Raw genomic sequence first — 20108 nt, 5'->3', positions numbered from 1 at the left:
TGCACTCTGCATGCTAACTGTTAGCAGAGCTAGTGAAATCTCTGAAAACATCTGAGCACTTTTGCAAACATGTTCTATGTTGACAACCTGACCAGACATGTGAAGATTACGGCGCGACATTCGCAGCTAAAACACTGTTAAAAGTGTAGTTGGTGACAGAAAAACGGGATATTTTAAAACTACACCACCACCATTGCTGCCTGTGATTTGAAATGCATTCTGGGATACCTGGCTGCCCCAAGTCTACACAAGCAATCGATTATCTAGGATCGACCTGTTTTGACTTACTTTGCACGGCAACCAATCAAATGTTAGAGAAGCTGCATGGGCAGCATTAACCCCGCCCCCTGAGTTTGATGGGTGAGGCTGACAGATAAAATTATTTCAAGATGACAGCCAGACGCCAGGACTGCCAAAATGAAATAAATAAATATAGCATTAAATAATAAATTAAATGTGTCAATAATTAATTAAATGTGTCAATAATTAATTAAAATGTGAAATATATAAATAATTAATTAAATGTGTCAATAACTAATTAATTACATGTGTCATAACTATTTAATTAATTAATTCCAATTTTAATTAATTATTGCCACATTTAATTAATTATTTAATGATGTATTTAATTAATTCATTATGGCAGTCCTGGCGTTCCATAGTGCCCACCACCCAGTTTTAAATGCATGTAGACATTGAGGGTTCTCAGGAGGGGCCGTGCTGTACAGTACATGTACAGTGTCCATTTTTTATTTATTTATTTATTTATTAACCTTTATTTAACCAGGAAGATCCCATTGAGATTAAAAACCTCTTTTTCAAGGGAGACCTGGCCAAGATAGGCAGCAGCAGATGTCTCACAGTTACAGAAATTACTCAAACACAGGCAGCAACAACACACATGCAACAATAAGTGAAAGAATACAGAATAAAATAAAAAATAAAATTCAATAAAATTCAAATAAAATAAAAAGTCAGTTAAAATGACAATCAATCTAATTGAAACAGTTGCATGTTATGGACTTGGCCTCAAGGATTCGTAGTTTAGATTTAAAATCACTTAATGAAATGAATTCAGTCATTTTCCATTCCTTCTGCAGTTTGTTCCAGGCCAAGGGTGCTAAATGGACAAAAGCTCTTTTACCAAGTTCAGTTCGGGCAAATGGAACAGAAAGCAACAAGTAACCATGCGGACGAAGAGAATACCGACCAGCATGTTTCATTACAAGCAGGGAACATATATAAGAAGGCAGCAACCCAAGTATCGCCTTATATATAAAACTGTATAAATGAGAGTTCCTCCGACTTACCAAAGCAGGCCATCCTACCTGAGAGTATAACTCACAGTGGTGAGTCTGAAATTTACGGTTAGTGATGAACCTCAGAGAAGCACGACACACAGAATCAACCATTCGAAGACATTGAGCAGAAGCATTCATATATAGAATATCACCATAATCCAGCACAGGCAAGAATGTTGCAGCAACAAGCCGCTTCTTTGTATTAAAAGAGAAACACAACTTATTTTGAAAATAAAATCTCAGTTTTAACTTCAGGTTTTTCACAAGATTCTCTACATGTGGTTTGAAGGTAAGCGAGTCATCAATTAAGATTCCCAGATATTTATAGGTGTGAACCAACTCTATTTTATTACCTTCAAGAGTGGTTACTGATGGGATTGTTTGGGCTCGTCTCCTTGATTTAGAAAACAACATGAGCTTTGTTTTGTCTGCGTTGAGAACAAGTTTAAGCTGATGTAATGAGTGCTGGACAGCAGAAAAGGCTTTCTGCAAGGAGTCGATGGCTTGGACAAGAGTTGAACCACAGCTGTAAATAACTGTATCATCAGCATAGAAGTGCAAGTTTGCATCTGGCACATGTAGACTAAGATTGTTTACGTAAATGATAAATAGAAGGGGACCTAATACAGAACCCTGTGGCACTCCGTTGTGCACTGTAACAAAGTCAGAACATAGACCGTCAGATTTAATGCACTGAGTCCTGTTACTGAGGTAGTTTGAGAACCATGCCACTGCTCTCTCAGAGAGTCCTGACTGGAAGAGTCTAAGTTTTAAAATACAATGATCAACAGTGTCAAATGCTTTTGACAAATCAATAAAAAGGGATGCACAGTGTTGTTTTTTATCAAGTGCAATAGTAATATCATTTACCACTCTAATTGCAGCTGTGATAGTACTGTGATTCTTCCTAAAGCCTGATTGATATTCAGATAAAATGGCATTGATGTGCAAAAACTCCTTTAACTGCTCACACACAAGAGCTTCAAGAACTTTAGCCAGCACAGATAGATTAGATATTGGTCTGTAATTAGTTAACACTGCTGGGTCGCCCCCTTTTAATAGAGGAACAACAAAAGCTGATTTCCATACTGAGGGAATTTTATTCGTATCCAGTGTGAGGTTGAAAAGTGTTGTGAGAGGCTCTGCTACAAAATCAGCTGCCAGTTTCAAGAAGTAAGGATCTAGTAAGTCTGGCCCTGGAGATTTTCTAGGATCTAACAGTTTAAGAGCTTTACAGACCTCCTGCACAGAGAAAGGAACAAAGTTAAATGGCTGACCAGTGTACACCGGAAGGTTTGTGCCAGATTTTACAGAGACTGGGTTCAGAGAGTCAAACAAAGAGCCAGAAGATATAAAGTGCTTGTTAAAACAATTCATAATCTCCTTCCTATCATAAACAGGAACAGAATCCTTAAAAACATAGGTGGGTAGAGCGTGGGAGCTTTTACTCACTGAAAGAGACTTAATGATTTTCCAGAACTTCTGTGGATTATTTAGGTTCTCAGTGGTGACAGACAGATAATATTCTGTTTTAGCTTTCTTAATAGAGGAAGTACATCTGTTTCTTAGTTGTCTGAAAAGAAGCCAATCACTGGGGTAGCCTGTTTTCCTCGCTTTGGCCCAAGCCAGATTACGCTCATGAATGATATCTGCCAGCTCTTGGGAGAACCAGGGGTTTTCACGACCTTTTATCCTATATCTTCTTAATGGAGCATGTTTATTCACAATTTGCATAAACCCATCCTTAAAGAATGCCCACGCTAATTCTACATCAGGGATCAATCCTATTTTCTTCCAGTCATAATTTGACAAATCATGATAAAATGCTTGCTCATTAAAATGTTTAAGAGTTCTTTTAAAAATAATACCATGTTGTGACTTGGCCACTTTAGTATTTCTAATAGCAGCAACAACACAGTGGTCACTTAAGTCGTTACAAAAGACACCCAAAGATGAAAATTTATGAGGAACATTTGTCAAAATCAAGTCAATCAAGGTAGACTTTTCGGGGCTTTTGAGATTCGGCCGAGTGGGTAAATTGACCAGCTGGGTAAGACTGATAGAATCACAGAAAGATTTAAAATCATCTGAAACAGTTTTGAGCCAATCCCAGTTAAAGTCACCAGCTAGAACAAGCTCCCCATAATTTAGTCTGGACAGCAAAAGGTTTAAAGAACGCAGAGCTTCTGTGGAGGCAGAAGGGGGTCGATAGCAACAAGCAACTGTTATGCAAAGACCCTTTGCAACATTCACATTCAGAGCCAAAAATTCCAATTGTTTGCAAATTGATTCTGATAGAACTATTGTAGCATCAAATTTTGACTTAACATAAGCAGCAACACCACCACCTTTCTTAAACCTATCGGTGCGATAGATATTGTAGCCAGCCATGCTAACATGTTCATCAGATATATATTTAGACAACCAAGTTTCAGAAATGAGGACAATATCTGCATCTGTTGATTGAACCCAGATCTTGATCATATCCATCTTGGGTAACAAACTGCGCACATTAAGATGAACTATCTTCAGCCCAGGTGAGGATTTAAATTCAGATGGTGTCTGGCTACATTGCAGCTCAGGGCCTGGGTTAGGTTGCACATTACCAGATAAGAGCAGTAGTAAGACGATCAGAAGTCTCTGCTTTGTACTTATTGATTTTGACGTGTGAAATGTTGACACAAAGCAGGATTTTTCGTAACTAATTTTGTAATTGTACAAAGCAAGAAGGTTTTGAAGATGAGGTAAATCTTTCTGTAGTTCAAAATGATTAATGTCCTGTTCCAAATACATTGGAAATTGTACAGGATGTATAGCAGCAGTGACGCATGTAGATCTGGGAACCATGTCTCGCAGAATGGGGTCACTGTTAAATGTTCTCATCTTAGAAAAATTGAGAGTCCAAAAGTCCCCCACGGCCAATAAGCAAAGTAAAGTTATTAAAAAAGCCATTATCCAAAACACAATGATTGTTGATGCTGAATTAAATAGGCTGCACAAACCTAGGATGGCAAGTAAGGCTCCAGCCAAAAGTTCGGGTCCTGGTGGCTTGCTAGCAGAGGGCTTCTGCTAGCACATTCACCAATGTGGTGTAGAAGGCTTCAATCAACAGCACAGCGCCCGATGTATTGCAGATAAGCTTTTCGAGCAGCACAGGCCTTGGTGTGGTGCTGATGTCTTGCACTAGCAACACAGATGCAGTTTGTTCAGCCGGCAGCAAAGGCCCTGGTGTGCTGCAGACGGCCCCAGCCAGCAGCACAGGCCCTGGGGTGGTGCAGATGGGTCCAGCCGGCAGTACAGGCCCTGGTGAGGCTCAGTTGGTTTATGCTAGCAGCACAGGCCGTGATGTGGTGCCTATGGGTCCAGCCGGCAGTACAGGCCCTGGTGAGGCTCAGTTGGTTTATGCTAGCAGCACAGGCCCTGGTGTGGTGCAGACAACCTCTGGTAGTAGCAGAGGTCCCCCCCAAAAAAGACCACTTTCCAAGAATTTACAGAATAGTTTAAAATACTCTTTGTGTCTGTATCCAGGTTGGATGAGCGCCGAGTATTTGTATATGTGTGCATGAGGGTGGGAATGCATGTTTAGGTCTGTGTGCGCCTATTCGTCTGTGTCTATATGTCAGCTCGGGTCTTACACTCCACCCCCTTGGAACATCTCAGGCCCTCCAAGGTATGGAGGCTTATTTCCCCTCACCACACTCCCTGCTGGTGGCTGATGCCCTCAGACATCGGTGCATACTTGGTGTCCAGGGCTGGACGCTCAGGTCTGTACCAGCTCACTCCCCGGTACGGCTGCTTGGTGGGGCCTGGTGCCCGTGGCTCGGTCGGGCCCCTTGCGGGGGCTCGATTCACTCTGGCACAGCTGACTGCCGGCAGAGCCCGCGTGTACGTCACTGCAGCCCCCTCTGGCTTCTGCTCTGTGGCTGTTGGGTGACCCCTCATCTGGGGTTCTCCTCAGCTCTTCCCAGGAAGGTGGCACGGTTGCCCCTCCGGTGGTCCTCTTTGGGCGCTCGCACTCTGGGGGCCTCTGGATGTCTGGGGCCTGGATCTCCTCCATGCCTGCTTCATGCCCTGGGGGACGAGGCTGTGGCTCCCCACACCAGCAGATCGTTACATGGAGAAGCCTTTTGAATAGACGAGCACTCATCCACACAGGTGTTCACACACACAAGCTACACCTTTCTTGGCTGCTACCTCAAACCACATTATGCGATGTCAATCTTGCGTGCTGCACAATCACATTCAGTATTTAATATTTACTGTTATTTACACTTAGCTAGATTATTGCAATGGTGTTGTGTTATTATGTTGCTCTCTTTTTTGCTTGTTTTCTCTTATTTTCTTCTCTCAACAGGTGACCTGGGAGATATTTTTTAAGTGCCCTTTCTCACTGTCCCTCTTCCCCTTTTCTTCCTTCCTTCCTTCCTTCCTTCCTTCCTATCCCCCAGTCATGTCTGTCCTATCTGTAACAACTGAAAATAAATTAAAATAAATAAATAATAACAAAGGTTGATCAAATGGACCAATATGGCAAGGCCGTGATGGTCCATTTGGTAAATTAAGTTAGTTGGGCATCTTTTTTGGCCTTCAGACAATAATTCTGATGGCTAAAAAACGAAACGGGACAACAACAAGAAAAGAAAGAAAGAAAGAAAAAAGTAATAAAAATGTATCTAAAACATATTTTAAGATGAATCTTTTTATGACTGAGTAAAAAAAATGCTAAAATTCGAGTGCAGTGTTGAGTAAAATGGTTTTATTAAAATTTAATTGACCCTTTGAAATTATTTGTTGGAAGTCTTAAATCCCACTGAACAGGGGAAGAGAAAGAGACAGAGACACAAAGATAGCAACACAGAGGTAAATAAACATGGAGACAAGACACTGAGAATAAGACAGAAGGGGAAATGTCCAAAGTCTCATATCTCTGACAAGTTAAGTCACTTTTATTCATAAAAAAACCCAGAACTTAAATATAATTATAAACCACACATAAACATAATCATAGAACAATTAAAAGTATAACATACCAAAAACACATCAAATGGAGAGTGAAGCAAATATTATTAATAACAACAAATGCACATATTAATAATATAAACCAAAATCCTTCAATAAAAAGGCTACAAACAGAAACAACAATTTGAAACAGCAATAAGAAAACAGTGAAAGTGACTACAGATATAGACCTTCCTAGGGAGGCCTGAAGTGCAAACATACCCTCTACACTCCCTTCATAAAACAGGGGACCATGATTACCACCATAGTTGGCCGGTCTGAAGGCACTGACCTCAACTTCCATACAATGTTTGAGCAGGACAACCAGGACAGACCCACAACATACAGAGCCTTAAGTGACCGCAGGCAAATCTCATCCACCCCACCACCACAGTGATGGGCAAGTCTCCCTGCCCACTGTACAAAATGTGCTTCACAGACGTTGTTTCATGTTGTAAAGATTGTGCCTTAAAAAAAAAAAGCCACAAGAAGTTTTAAAGAAATCTTTATTTCACTTTTAAGACACATAACCAACACCAACATACGAATCAACAGGATGAGCACATGCTGAAATTCAGTCTTCATGAAAATCAAGATTAAATCACAAAATGTTTGGTCTCATGTGTGTTTCTTTCCAGCTTTGACTCTGTGGAGTAAAACCTCTCCACTAAACAAAAAAATAAAACATCTCAGCAACTTTTTTGTCACCTCCACAGCTCAACACGATACAAATATCACATCAAATGAATGTAAATACGTGTTTCATCTTCATTACAGGTTTTAATGGAATATGCAACAAACAGAATTAGGGCTGTGACATATCATATGATCTGCAATAATACTGGTATAAATGTTTACAAAAAAGTGTGTTTAGAGGAACATCATGTGTTTGCATTCACCCCAATGAGTCAACCCCAGTCATGTCTCACAGCCAGAGCCATATGTCGGGCTCCAGTCACAGTTTGGTAGCTGAATGTTCGCAAAATATGCAAGAAAACTTTTCCCACTGAAAGTGAAAAAAGCAAACCTGTTACAACACTTTAAGCAAAAACACACTTGAGTACAACCGGGCTGTGAAGGCACGTGAGCAGGAGATACTAGCAGCAGTGATGTGCGACCCAAAGGTAAACAAATGATTCAACCATGCATCACTGGAGCACTCGCGAGTTACATTTCATATAACAGCAAGAGCAGTCAGTGGATGGAAATTACTGATGTGCTACACGGTGGAAAAGCAGGAGGTTAAAAAGCTCGACCCAAGATGAAACAAACCAGGTAGAATTTCTTTTCCTTATATGACAGAATTGTGCAGGCTCCGCATTACAAGGTTGTTTTAGATATTAAGCTAGAGTGTAAGCACTTGTAATACACTTTTCTTAAAACTTCCAGGAAAAACACCCCTGAGGATACTTATGTGCTCATATTTCATGTATGCCGTGTCACTAACATTGCACTATAATGTTGTTCATAGAGTATTTAAAGGTAGAATGGGAGGCAGAGCCTTCAGCTTTTAAGATTAGACTTAAAACTTTCCTTGTTGCAGATGGGGGTCCCTCCCTGAGCCTGGTTCTGCTGGAGGTTTCTTCCTGTTAAAAAGGAGTTTTTCCTTCCCACTGTCGCCAAAACGCTTGCTAATAGGGGGTCATATGACTGTTTGGGTTTTCTCTGTTTTCATTGTATTATTGTTGGGTCTTTACCTTACAATATCAAGCACCTTGAGGTGGCCACATTTTCACACTTTGAATTAGCTAAGCTGTCATCAGTGACAGCAGCTCACTGGAAGAGAAAGATGGAAAATCCATCATTTACTTACACATATAAATGCTGCTGCCTGCCGAGCTGATAAAATGTACATTATTTTTTTTAAATGTAAGTTTCTTGAAATATTATTTTGAGGCTATATCTCCCACCCCTACATACAATAAACAATACAGAGTTTTTTAAGGAAGGAGGTCATCTGATCTGCTCTGATCTGGCTTCTCAGTGGACTGCTTCATCTGACAGTTCTCCCACTTTTAACTAGTGTGAATCCTCATGTGTCTTTGTAACTGTATCCTCTGAATGAAGCTTCTCACCTGTGTGGATTCTCATGTGAGTTTTCAAGTTTATCATCAGGCTGAATCTTTTTCCGCAGGTGCTGCAAGAATGTGGCTTCTCACCTGTGTGAACCCTCATATGTCTCGTTAGTTTGGATCTGTACTCAAAGGTTTTTCCACAAATCTCACATTTCACAAACTTTTTACTTGTGTCAGTTTTACGCTGACTCTCTGACACAGGAAAGTTGTCTTGCTGATCTCTGCTCTCTGGTTCAGGAGAGCTGGAAGAAAGGAGATGTTCACTGTCCAGCTCTGGCTCACTTTCCTCATAAGTAGGAGCCACCATGAAGATAATAATGCCTTCAGTCTCCTGCTTCACTACAAGCTGATCTACGTCCTGACTGGTGCAAGGTTCCTCCTCTTCCTCTTTTATCTGTGGAAGCTCCGGATCCTCCTGGTCGAGGCTGAAGTTTCTCTCCTGGTCCCCAAAAACCAGTTCCTCCTCACATTCATGCTGTTGTGGGAAAGCTGAGGTGACAAATGGACAAAATTACTTGTCTTAGATAAATATAGAAGTATAACAAGAATGACTACTCGGCAGTGGTGTCTACAGCTGTCCATTTCCAACTCTACAACAGAGTTTAATCAAAATATCATCCGAAATATCATCATATCATTTACCCAGACCTGGAAACTGTTAAAATAAGATTTCATGCACTCACTTCTAACACGTTAGTAAATTTCTATGCACCAATCACAGTTTGTCCACCAATTACTGTTGGAAAGATGTTTATGTAAATGATAAGACAAACATCAGACAGAAGGGGAAATTTAAAAGTAGGATTAAAATATGGGGATAAAAAGCAGCGAAGCTCTCAGAAAACCTCGACTAACAATCAGCTGAGTTTATTTAAACACTGGCCTTGAAGAACTCTGATGTGTTTCCAAAATATCTTTATTGAATGAATTAAAGTCATATTAATTTTTAGGTAAGACCATTACGGTTTTACATACCCCTGCTGTGTAAGTTCATTTCAGGTTTCCAGATGTTATCCAGCTGTCTGAGCTGCTCTTCTTCAGTCCAGATGAGGCCTTCATCCTCCTGTTTGAGTACAATCTTTTCTACGTCATCGCTGATGCAGAGTTCCTCCTCTTCCTCTTTGATCTGTGGAGGATCTGGGCCCTCCTGGTCCAGACTGGAGTTCCTCTCCTGGTTGGAGACCTGCTGGTCATACAGGCCCTCCTCTTCCTCACACTTCATGTTAGGGGGAGATCTTGAGGAACAAAGGGTCACTGAGGAAAAAGGTTAATAATGTGATGACAGGAAAACACATCTGAGCAAATATAGTCCACTCTGAGCATGTCCTCATATGGGAGTGAAATTTACAACTAACTGTACAAACGTGAAAAATGAAAGTGTAAGTTACTCTCGAGCTCTGATACTCTTATTAGGAAAGTTCAGAGTACAAATCATTCAGGTAGCTGCTGCCAGCTTCACGCTGCAAGTAAATGTTTGTCATTGTTGTAGATTAAACTGAAAATCTCACAGTGCCATAGCAGATAAGTACCAGTCAGGTTTCACAGCCAGTCATTGCACAGAATCAACCCAACTAAAGTCATCAGTGATCTGAAGATTATTAGGGACTCAGAGTTTCAGTCTTAGTTCTATTTGATCTCATTGCTGCCTTTGATACTGTTGATCATGACATTTTAAATCAAAGGTTTCATCATTTAGTTGGTTTAACTGGACAGTTCTCAATTGGCTCTCGACCTTTGACCCAGTTAAACCTCTCAGGTCATCAGGTTCAGATCTGTTAACTGTTCCCAAAATCAGATGTAAGTGTGCTAAGAGTGTGTTCAGTTACTGTGCTCCTGTTCTTTGGAGCATGCAGCCATAGTTTGCCTGCTGTGGCTGCATTCAAAACTAACAACTATGTTTCCATGCTTTGTGAATAACACTGACATCTGTGAGATTTGAGCTGATTTAGTTCGAGTTAAGACTGTTTATTAGAACATTACAAAGTTATTTTAAAAACTTCATCATTTTCTTGAACCCAAATATAATTCAGTTGAAAAATATACATTTTAACATGAGGTGAGGATTGTGGGGGAGGCACGATGGTCTTGTAGGGTTAGACCCTGATAAAGGGGTATTTTTGAAAGTAAAGCCCATCTCTCAAAGTCCCTGCCGGCCTGCCTCCACCTCGGGAAGTCTGTGGGTGCAGACGGAGGTGAGGAGCACCACAGGCGGCAGAGGACTGTCTGTAGCCCCGGAGTGAGGGTCAGAGAGCCGAAGCAGACAGCGAACTGTGGCACAGTGCAGAAAACAGAAGCTTTCCCTCCCTGCCTCCTTTATCTTAATCTTCTAAATAAATCTTCTATAAAGGCACTTTCTCTCGGTCTCAAGGTTTGTTTAATGCTAAAAGTTCACCGTAAAAAAGAGACGCACTTGTGTGATTAGCCGCTCCCTGATTTCAGTATGTTAGCCTACAAGCTGAGCTCTGATCAGGTCCTACATGAGTTGTATTCTTGTGTTAGTCCACTGAGACCATCGCAGTTTTACCTGTTATGCGTAACTTTATCTCGGGTTTCCGGCTGATATCCAGCAGTCTCTGCTGAAGGTTGATCTCATACTGGACGATCAGACGTTCTGTTAACCTCAGAGCAGATTTCTTCTGCAGCAGTCAGCCGGTCTCTCCACTATTGCTTCTAAACGAACAATAAAAAAAATGTAATTATAGAAAAACACTTCTGAGAAGATAAAGTTTTAGTTAAAGTCTGTAATGAGGGCATGTTGCTCACATTTGCAGGTGAAATTAAAAGTGTGTAAAAATGAAGTTATTTGTGCACTCTGATGCAAATGAGAACTTGAGTTCTGACATTTTTCAGCAACATTAAGAGTAAAAAAAACCTTTCAAACAAAAAAGAACTCACTTATTACTGACTGACTGATGATCTATTTTGGAGTTGATCTCGAAACTGATCTACATCTTGATATTTTTCAAAATAATCTTCACTATTGGGGGTGGCTGTAGCTCAGGCGGTAGAGCAGATCATCTACTGATCGGTTCGATTCCCGGCTTCACCTAGTCTGCATTTCAAATATCCTTGGGCAAGATACTAACTCCAAGTTGCCTCAAGTTGCTCTTTGATCTGTGGAATGTGTGTCTGAATGTTGGTAGAAAGCACTAAGAAAAATGTGCTTGTGCGAATGGGAGTGAGTGGGTGAATGCACAAGTTTTGTAAAGCGCTTTGAGTGCTCAAGATTGAGTAGAAAAGCGCTATATAAGAACCAGTCCATTTAAAACTCCCTGTCATGTTTTCACGAATACACATTAAATAGATCTGACTGATACAAACTGTAGGTTTAATATTAATGTTAACACTTCAGAAAAGCGATTACAGTTTTACCGCTGGTCTGTAAATCTTTCTCAGGTTTCCAGATGTTATGCAGCTGTCTGAGCCGCTCTTCCCCGCTCCAGACGACGATGCCTTCATCCTCGTGTTTCACTACAAGCTGTTCTCCCTCTTGACTGATGCAGAGTTCCTCCTGTTCCTCTTTGATCTGTGGGGGATCTGTGTCCTCCTGGTCCAGATTGAAGTTCCTCTCCTGCTTCCAGACCTGCTGGCCAGCCAGATCTTCCTCCTCCTTACACTTCATGTTGATGTGGGACTTGAGGAACAAAGTAAAAAGAAAAAGATTAGACAGGTAAAGGTGCAGCCTCAGTCAGCAGGGCTGTACACTGTGAGCATGTTGCTCACATATGTGAGAGAGGTTTGTACAAATGTTTCAGAAGCACCATGTGACTCCCTCTCTTTGTTGGAAAGTCTTATTAATTCACTTTATAACTATTACTTTGAAGATAAATTTCTACCATCACAAAAATATTATGACCTCTTTAAAAACAAACAACGGCAACTACATGACTTAAATTCCATGTTTAGATGAAGGTAATGGTCAATGCCTTTTGACAGGGGAAAAACCTCCACACAGAAGAATCTTACTTGGCTGAATCATAAATTATTCACCATGATTAAAACTGCAGATGAGCAATAATCTGCATTTTATTTTAGCCAAAGAGGAATGTTTCTGTTTGTCTGCGATCTGACTTTTTCTGCTGGGTCCAAATTTCATTTTATCCTGTGTAAGTTTGTTTCTCTTCCTGTTAACTAGCAAAGTCAAAATCACCTTGATTCATTTAACTTTAATTCAATTATAAATGTAATCATTTTATTGAACAATTAATTTCATTTCAATGAAAAACAATTACTTAAAAGAAAGAGATTAAGTTGGAGAGAGACATGTGGCCATCTTTTAGTGAGTTAGACCCTGATTAAGGGCTATTTTTAAAAGTAAAGCCCATCTCTCAAAGTCCCTGCCGGCCTGCCTCCACCTCGGGAAGTCTGTGGGTGCAGACGGAGGTGAGGAGCACCACAGGCGGCAGAGAACTGTCTGTAGCCCCGGAGTGAGGCGTCGTGAACCGAAGCAGACAGCGAACTGTGGCACAGTGCAGAAAACCGAAGCTTTCCCTCCCTGTTTGGTTTTGATGTGTCTCATGAAAGTCTATTGTTAAAAGTTGACCTTTAAAAAAAACGGACGCACTTGTTTGATTAGCTGCTCTCTGATTTTAGCCTGTTAGCTTACAGACTGAGCTCAGATCGTTCCTGTGTTAGTTCATTGAGAACATCACAGTTTTACATACCTGCTGCGTGACTTCATCTCGGGTCTCCGGCTGATATACAGCAGTCTGAGCCAGTGGCGGATCTCATCATCCTGGACGACTGTTTTTAATGTTTTTAACCACGGAGATTTCTTCTGCATCATCAGTCTCTCATTGTTAAACTCTCCCAGAAACTGAAGACAGTTGTGCCATTTCCGCGCTTCTTCTTCTTCTATTGAGTAGACGGCAGACTACACATGTCCAAGGGTAATACTGTCCTCCTCAGGCCATTGGCATCAAGTCAAAGCCTTAAAGTCTGGTACTTTGCGCATGGTCATTTTTTACGAACAGCAGAATCACAAGACAAAGCGTGCCAATGTTTATACTTTTCACTGTGACTGCCAAATAGATGAAAAAGTAGATGTTAAAAAACAACTTATAGTTTTGTCATTGGGCTGGTAGAAAGCTATGAGTTTCTGTCCCTTTGTCTGACCTTAGAGACTTATTTTAAAAGGAAACATTACAATCCTTTAAAGCAAGTATTTTCACCTCTGTTCCCCCCTCTGTACTTAGCTTTTTTGTTGTCATGTCAGTAATTGTCCAGTTGATGGCTCCCTTGGATCACAAGCCTGTCTCATGAGTCCAAGTGAATATATTCTTAATAAACAGCTTTGAAGAATTTGTGACCAACTTTGTTTAATTCGGAACATCATCATCATGAGTCAAACTCACTCTTGGATCTACAAAATATTGAACAAAAACAAACATCACTGAATCATAAGGTATTTGCTCCAACTCTTAGTCCAGAAACACATGAGTGAACTAGATCAGCTGCTCCTCCAGTTCAGCTGTGGATTTATATCATTATTTATATTTGTAAAGTGGATATGCAGTTTTTCAGTACTAATATAAGCATTTTATATCATTGCTTTATTGACAGATGTTTGGTGTTCAAGGTCAGGCATCAGTTTGAAAAAAACAAACAAACACACTGAGTTGAACTTGAACTTCCTACTGACAAAAACTAAAATTGGTGCAAAAATAACCAGAAACATATAAGAAGCATCCTGGAGGTGCTGCAGACAAGATAGGACCAATAACATGTCAACAGGAAATCCTTTTTACTAATTTGTTTATTTCTTTTTAGATTTTTACTCTCCATTTTAAGCCATGATGTTTGCTGATACTGTGTTCCTACTGTTTGTTCTCATTAATAGTTCTGTTTTTAACATTCTGTGCTGAAGCTGGAGGAAATGTTTCTACAGTGTCAGATGATACAGCTCCAAACTAAATAAGTGACTAACTAACGATGCTTTAATACACTTTACTATAAATTATGATATAGTGCACTTTCTTAAAATTTCTTATTGCTCTGTAATTAATTGTTTTCTTTATAAATGTACAAATGAGAATAAAATCTGTGTGATAAAGGAAGGTCTGTAGACTTCTCTGTTAAGATCAGTGAAGAGAAACAACAACATACAAATACCTAAGAAAAATATTCAGTAAACATTTAGAAGATAGAGAAGTTTATGTTGTCATGTGGAGAAATTTTTCAAATAAAAATATCCATAAGCATTGATAGTCTCCATGGCTGAACAGACACAGGAAAGAGCTCCACCTATAAAACGTAAAAACATCAAGACAACATGTTGAAGATGTCGAGGTACTGCCCATAATGTTTGACTGACATCTGATTTATGTGCAGCACATAAATACCACAATAATGATGGAGAGAAACTAAAAGGGAACTAAAATACAGATTTAAACTTACAACAATATGAAAGACTTCAGTCTATTTCACTTTAATCAACTCAGCAGTGGCTCCATAATCATAATTACAGTAAAGCCCCAGTCCAGCATAGAGCGGCTGAGTGAATGTGGTCTGGACTCTGTGGAGGAGAGTCATGGTTTCAGAGACGCTGTAGAAGGACAAAATACCTGCTCTGTGATCCAGGTACACTCCTACTCTGGAGGAACGAGGACCTGAGACACGAGTTTTAATGTTGTTGTACCGAAATATAAAACTGTTGTTGTTACAATATAATGACCAAGATTTGTCATTATATCCAAATCCACATTCACCTCCTTTTCTGCTGATATTCTTGTATGCGACTGCTACATCAACTCCTCTCCCTCTCCACTCCACCTCCCAGTAACAACGTCCAGTCAGACTCTCTCTACTCAGGACCTGAGACCATCCAGTGAATCTGTCTGGATGATCAGAATAAGACTGTTGTTGATTCATTAATGTTGCTTTTCTGTTCCCCTCTGATAATAACAGCTGTTTGTTTGCTGTGTTTGGATCCAGTGTGATTTCACATGAATATTTTAAGAATCCAGCTCTGGTCTTTGGCTCTGGTTGTGACAGTGAAACATCCACTTCAGTGACTGTCAGTGAGATGTTTGTCCGTTCCTCTCTCAGAATGTCCTGTAGTTTATCTCTGACCTCTGACACAGCTGCTGTCACATCCTCAAAGTAGCTCAGAGGACGGATATTGATGCTGGATGAGTCTGTAGACTCACTGAGTGCTGACAGTGAGGGGTAGTTGTGTAGAAACTGGATGTGATCCTCTGTGTGTGAGAGCTGCTTCAGCTCAGCATCTTTCCTCTTCAGCTCAGTGATCTCCTGCTCCAGCTTCTCCTGAAGCTCTTTGACTCGACTCACTTCAGTTTCCTGCTGGGATCTGATCTGCTGCTTCACATCAGAGCTTCTTTTCTGGATGAGATGGATCAGCTCAGTGAAGATCTTCTCACTGTGCTCCACTGTTTGATCAGCAGACTGATTGATGGCCTCCACCTCCTGTTGAAGCAGCTTCACATCTTTCTCTCTGTCCTGGATTCTCTGCTGGATGTTTTGTCGACTCACCTCCAGCTCTCTCTGCCTCTCAGTCCTTTCTGCTGCAGCTGAGACTGTGTCGTGGCCTTTATGTTCATCCACAGGGCAGAGATAACAGATACTCTGCTGATCAGTACGGCAGAACATCTTCATCACCTCATCATGACGAGAGCAGATGTTCTCCTGGAGCTTCTTGGAGGGCTCCACCAGCTTGTGTTTCTTGAATGTAGGTGAATCATAATGAGGCTGAAGGTGTTTCTCACAGTAAGATGCCAGACAGAATAAACAGGACTTGAAGGCTTTCATTTTTCTTCCAGTGCAGACATCACAGGCCACATCTTCAGGTCCAGCATAGCAGTGATCAGCAGGAGCAGCTTGGAGTCCAGTCTTCTTCAGCTGCTCCACTAAAACTGCTAACATGGTGTTTTTCACCAGGACAGGCCTCGCTGTGAAAGTCTGTCTGCACTGAGGGCAGCTGTAGATTTTCTTCTTTTCCTCTTCATCCCAGAAGCTTTCAATACACTTCATGCAGTAGCTGTGTCCACAGGGAATAGTCACCGGATCCTTCAGTAGATCCAAACAGATCGAACAAGAGAAGGTTTCTCGGTCTAGCTGAACTCCTTTCTGCGCCATTTCTCCTCTCAGTGTCAGTGACTGTGTAAGTTTCACTTCCTTATTATAGAAACTGGTCTGATCTGAACAACAAGTGTTGCTGCTGTGAATGGGGCCTGCCAGCTCTAACACATGTTGGTTACACCCATCTTCATAATGTAGATCTAAAGGGGAGGGAACACAGAACGATATGGACAGACAGGAGGTGCTGAGCTAGAGAGCAGGAAGAAGAGGAAGGGTTTTCATGCTGCGATTCATTCCAGAAAGCAGGAAGAGGCTCTGTGTTTAATTGTTTTCTGTTCAAACCTTTAACTAAATAATATAAATGTCAATAACTGGATGCCTCTCTATTCTTTTTGTTAATCTGCTAAATGAATAGTTTGTTTCTTTTAACAATTCAAATAGCAGAAATGAACAGCTGACAGCTTGTCAGACTCAGACTGTAAACCATAGAGACAGTTTATATATACATTTAGTCAGGGCAGTGCAGAGATGTTTAAAGGGGCGGGTGCTCACAGTTAAAAAGGGCACATAGAAGCAGGCTGAAGAACAACAACCCACATTCATCAAGAATCTAATATGGAATCACATCACACTACATCACTGTCATCAGGTGGGCACAATGCAAAGCAAACGTAGCCTATTTTTTACCTGATGGGGTACAATGTTGCTGTTTGGGGGGTTGCTTCTGCTCTTGCTGCTGATAGTGCTGGAGGGCAGGGCTGTGTTGATCTGAGACTGTAGAGATTAAACAGTCCACAGGAGAGAGGGTAGCTGATTAAACAAGTGTTATGAGATAATAATAAAACGCAAAGATTGGTCACGGCGCTTGGAACCATAAGGCAACAAAACTGGGAAATAAACTAAGCTCTGCCTGTGAATCACTCTTTGCCTCTCTTCTTCCTTCCATCTCCTCATCTCATCTATCACATTCCACTTGCTGTCCATCTGAGAACGAGGCACAGTTTGCTATTGAATTCATCTATTATTTAATTATACATTTTAACAACTCTTGCACCTAATCCCCTTAGGCAGAGCAATGAAATGCACAGCTTTGGAGAACCGATCGATGATGGTCAGAATAACTGTTACCTGAGGATGGTGGGAGACCAGTGATGAAGTCCAGTGCGATATGAGACCAGGGGCATCTAGGAACGGGCAACGGAGGCCAGCAGGAGGTGAAACCTAAACTGGAAAAAACTAACACAACACAGAACTGAAACCTAAAATGGAGATGCAGGGAGACGACACAGAATGATGCAGGAAAAAACACAGATGAACCGGCGAGGAGCACACGAGGACACATAGTATAAATACACACAGGGGGAGACATGGAATGGCAAAGACACAGCTGATCCTAATTGACTACACGAGACAGGGGAAATGTGAGCGGAACACACTAACATAAGACATGGACCTTCACAATAAAACAGGAAATGCACAGAGACACGGTACAGACACTAAATAGAGGGGAACACAGAAACCAAACTCTAAGAACTAACTAAGGCTACATTCACACTGCAGGCGAAAGCGCATTAAATCCGATTTTTTTGACCCTATGCGACCCTATATCCGATCATGCTATGACAGTGTGAACGGCACAAATCCAATATTTTCAAATCTGATCTGGGTCACTTTCACATGTGGTACTGAATACTGAATCTGAATATGCAAATTAGGGGAAATTTACATCAAATTAAATGAGTAATGGCTGATTTGATGACCAAAATCAATGATGGTACTTAGAAACACATGACATTACACATTACATTTTCATGCAGTTAGAAGTTTGAACCTGCAGCTTTATTAAATGAACACCTGGTATCCAACAAGAGTTTAGTTTAAACTTTAGGAACAAAAAAGTAAGAATCAACAGAATTAAACAAAGAACCAACAGCACAGGAAAGTTTAATCTTCATGAAAAACACATGCAGTGACTTCAACGTCCACAATAACACAATGTGTTTGGGCTTATGTGTGTCAGTTTCCAGCTTTAATCTTATGTAACAAGACCTCTTTATAGGTCAATAGAGGAATGAAGTCATTGTTGAACTACAGCTTGTGTGTGTGTCACCTCCACAACCTACAACAATAAAATATGATCTTTGAGTAGTGATATGGGAGTAAAATATACCATACTGATGTGAATAGGAGGTCATCTTTTCCCTCGGCTGTTAGGGTACCTGGGTCGTTGACCCAGTGTTTTGTGTTTGTGGTTTTTTGAGTCTTGTTTAATCATTATTCTGTTCTCTGTGTATCTTATGTTTCCTAGTTATCAGAATCAGAATACTTTATTAATCCTTCAGGATTAATAAAGTATTCTGATTTACTTTATTAAATCAGAATTCAAGGGCTTACGCTCTTGAATTTATTCAGTATTTGTTGTTTAGGTTGTCTTGGTTAGTATTTGGTCCCGTTCATGTCTTTGTCTCATGTCTTCTCTCGTCCCTTGCTCTCTGTCCTTTTTGCTCTGCTGCAAACAGAAGCAGAGAAAACTGGAGCTTCTGGTCTTGGCCAGATCTCTTTTGAAAAAGACATTTTAAAGTCAATGAGACTTTTTACCAGATAAATAAATAAAGAATATAAAAGTCTTCTACTTTATGATGGAAATGTTCTTCCTGGCTCAAAATGACATCATTTATCTGAATCTGTAGAAGAAGAAACAATCTCGGAAAGTCACTTTACTCTGTGTCTCACTGGATGTTCAAAGTTTTTAACAAAAGAGAAAACGGAACGGTTCGCAGCCGAGTGTGAAGCAGCGGGAATGAGGATCAGCACCTCCAAATCTGAGGCCATGGTTCTCAGCCGGAAAAGGGTGGAGTGCCCTCTCCGGGTCGGGGATGAGTTCCTGCCCCAAGTGGAGGAGTTCAAGTATCTCGGGGTCTTGTTCGCGAGTGATGGGAGAAGGGAGCCGGAGATTGACAGACGGATTGGGGCTGCAGCTGCTGTAATGCGGATGCTGCACCGGTCCGTCGTGGTGAAGAGGGAGCTGAGTGTAAAAGCGAAGCTCTCAATTTACCGGTCGATCTACGTCCCTACCCTCACCTATGGCCACGAGCTGTGGGTAGTGACCGAAAGAACGAGATCGCGGATACAAGCGGCGGAAATGAGCTTCCTCCGAAGGGTGGCTGGCCTCTCCCTTAGAGATAGGGTGAGAAGTTCGGCCATCCGGGAGGGGCTCAGAGTAGAGCCGCTGCTGCTCCACATCGAAAGGAGCCAGCTGAGGTGGTTCGGGCATCTGACAAGGATGCCCCCTGGGCTCCTCCTGGGTGAGGTGTTCCAGGCATGTCCCACCGGGAGGAGGCCCCGGGGAAGACCCAGGACACGCTGGAGAGATTATATCTCTCGGCTGGCCTGGGAACGCCTTGGTGTTCCCCCGGATAAGCTGGAGGAGGTGGCTGGGGAGAGGGAGGTCTGGGCCTCTTTGCTTAGGCTGCTGCCCCCGCGACCCGGCCCCGGATAAAGCGGATGAAGATGGATGGATGGATGGAGAAAAAGAGAAGCATTCTTTGATTTTAGTCTGTTAGCCCACAAGCTGAGTCCTGCATGAGTCAGTGTTATTTCACTGACACCATCACAGTTTTACACACCTGTTCTGTATGACTTTGTCTCAGGTTTGCGGTGATATCCAGCACTCTGAGCTGATGGCAGATCTGGTCAG

At 41.4% G+C, this 20108-nt stretch overlaps 2 protein-coding genes across 2 annotated transcripts in view; both read right to left on the bottom strand.

Moving 5' to 3' along the window:
• Window positions 1-20108, bottom strand: part of LOC146612886 (tripartite motif-containing protein 16-like) — a 65320-nt gene that overhangs the window by 16080 nt on the left and 29132 nt on the right. The gene's annotated exons all lie outside the window — the stretch shown is intronic.
• Window positions 10903-17780, bottom strand: LOC146612889 (tripartite motif-containing protein 16-like). The gene is made up of 5 exons (XM_085378341.1): window positions 17540-17780; window positions 17099-17185; window positions 13039-16611; window positions 11739-12008; window positions 10903-11044 (listed from the first exon to the last, which is right to left on the bottom strand). The coding sequence occupies exons 1-3, from the start codon at window positions 17778-17780 to the stop codon at window positions 14792-14794; spliced, it is 2148 nt and encodes a 715-aa protein (XP_085234467.1). The 3' UTR covers window positions 10903-11044; window positions 11739-12008; window positions 13039-14791.

Source organism: Diplotaxodon limnothrissa, linkage group LG18, assembly GCF_057381915.1.
Source record: "Diplotaxodon limnothrissa isolate DT_005_m linkage group LG18, D_limnothrissa_male_GT1.1, whole genome shotgun sequence".
NCBI classification, from domain to species: domain Eukaryota; kingdom Metazoa; phylum Chordata; class Actinopteri; order Cichliformes; family Cichlidae; genus Diplotaxodon; species Diplotaxodon limnothrissa.
Note: the sequence above shows the minus strand (reverse complement) of the source record. Positions and strands in the feature narration are given on the sequence as shown.

Excerpts from the sequence above, each read along its gene's own strand:
- LOC146612889 (XM_085378341.1), bottom strand. The coding sequence starts at position 17,780 with ATGTCTCCCCCTGTGTGTATTTATACTATGTGTCCTCGTGTGCTCCTC. Across the intron at positions 17,186-17,539 it reads TGGTCTCCCACCATCCTCAG|TCTCAGATCAACACAGCCCT; the intron begins GTAACAGTTATT and ends TAATCTCTACAG. Across the intron at positions 16,612-17,098 it reads GCAACATTGTACCCCATCAG|ATCTACATTATGAAGATGGG; the intron begins GTAAAAAATAGG and ends CCTCCCCTTTAG.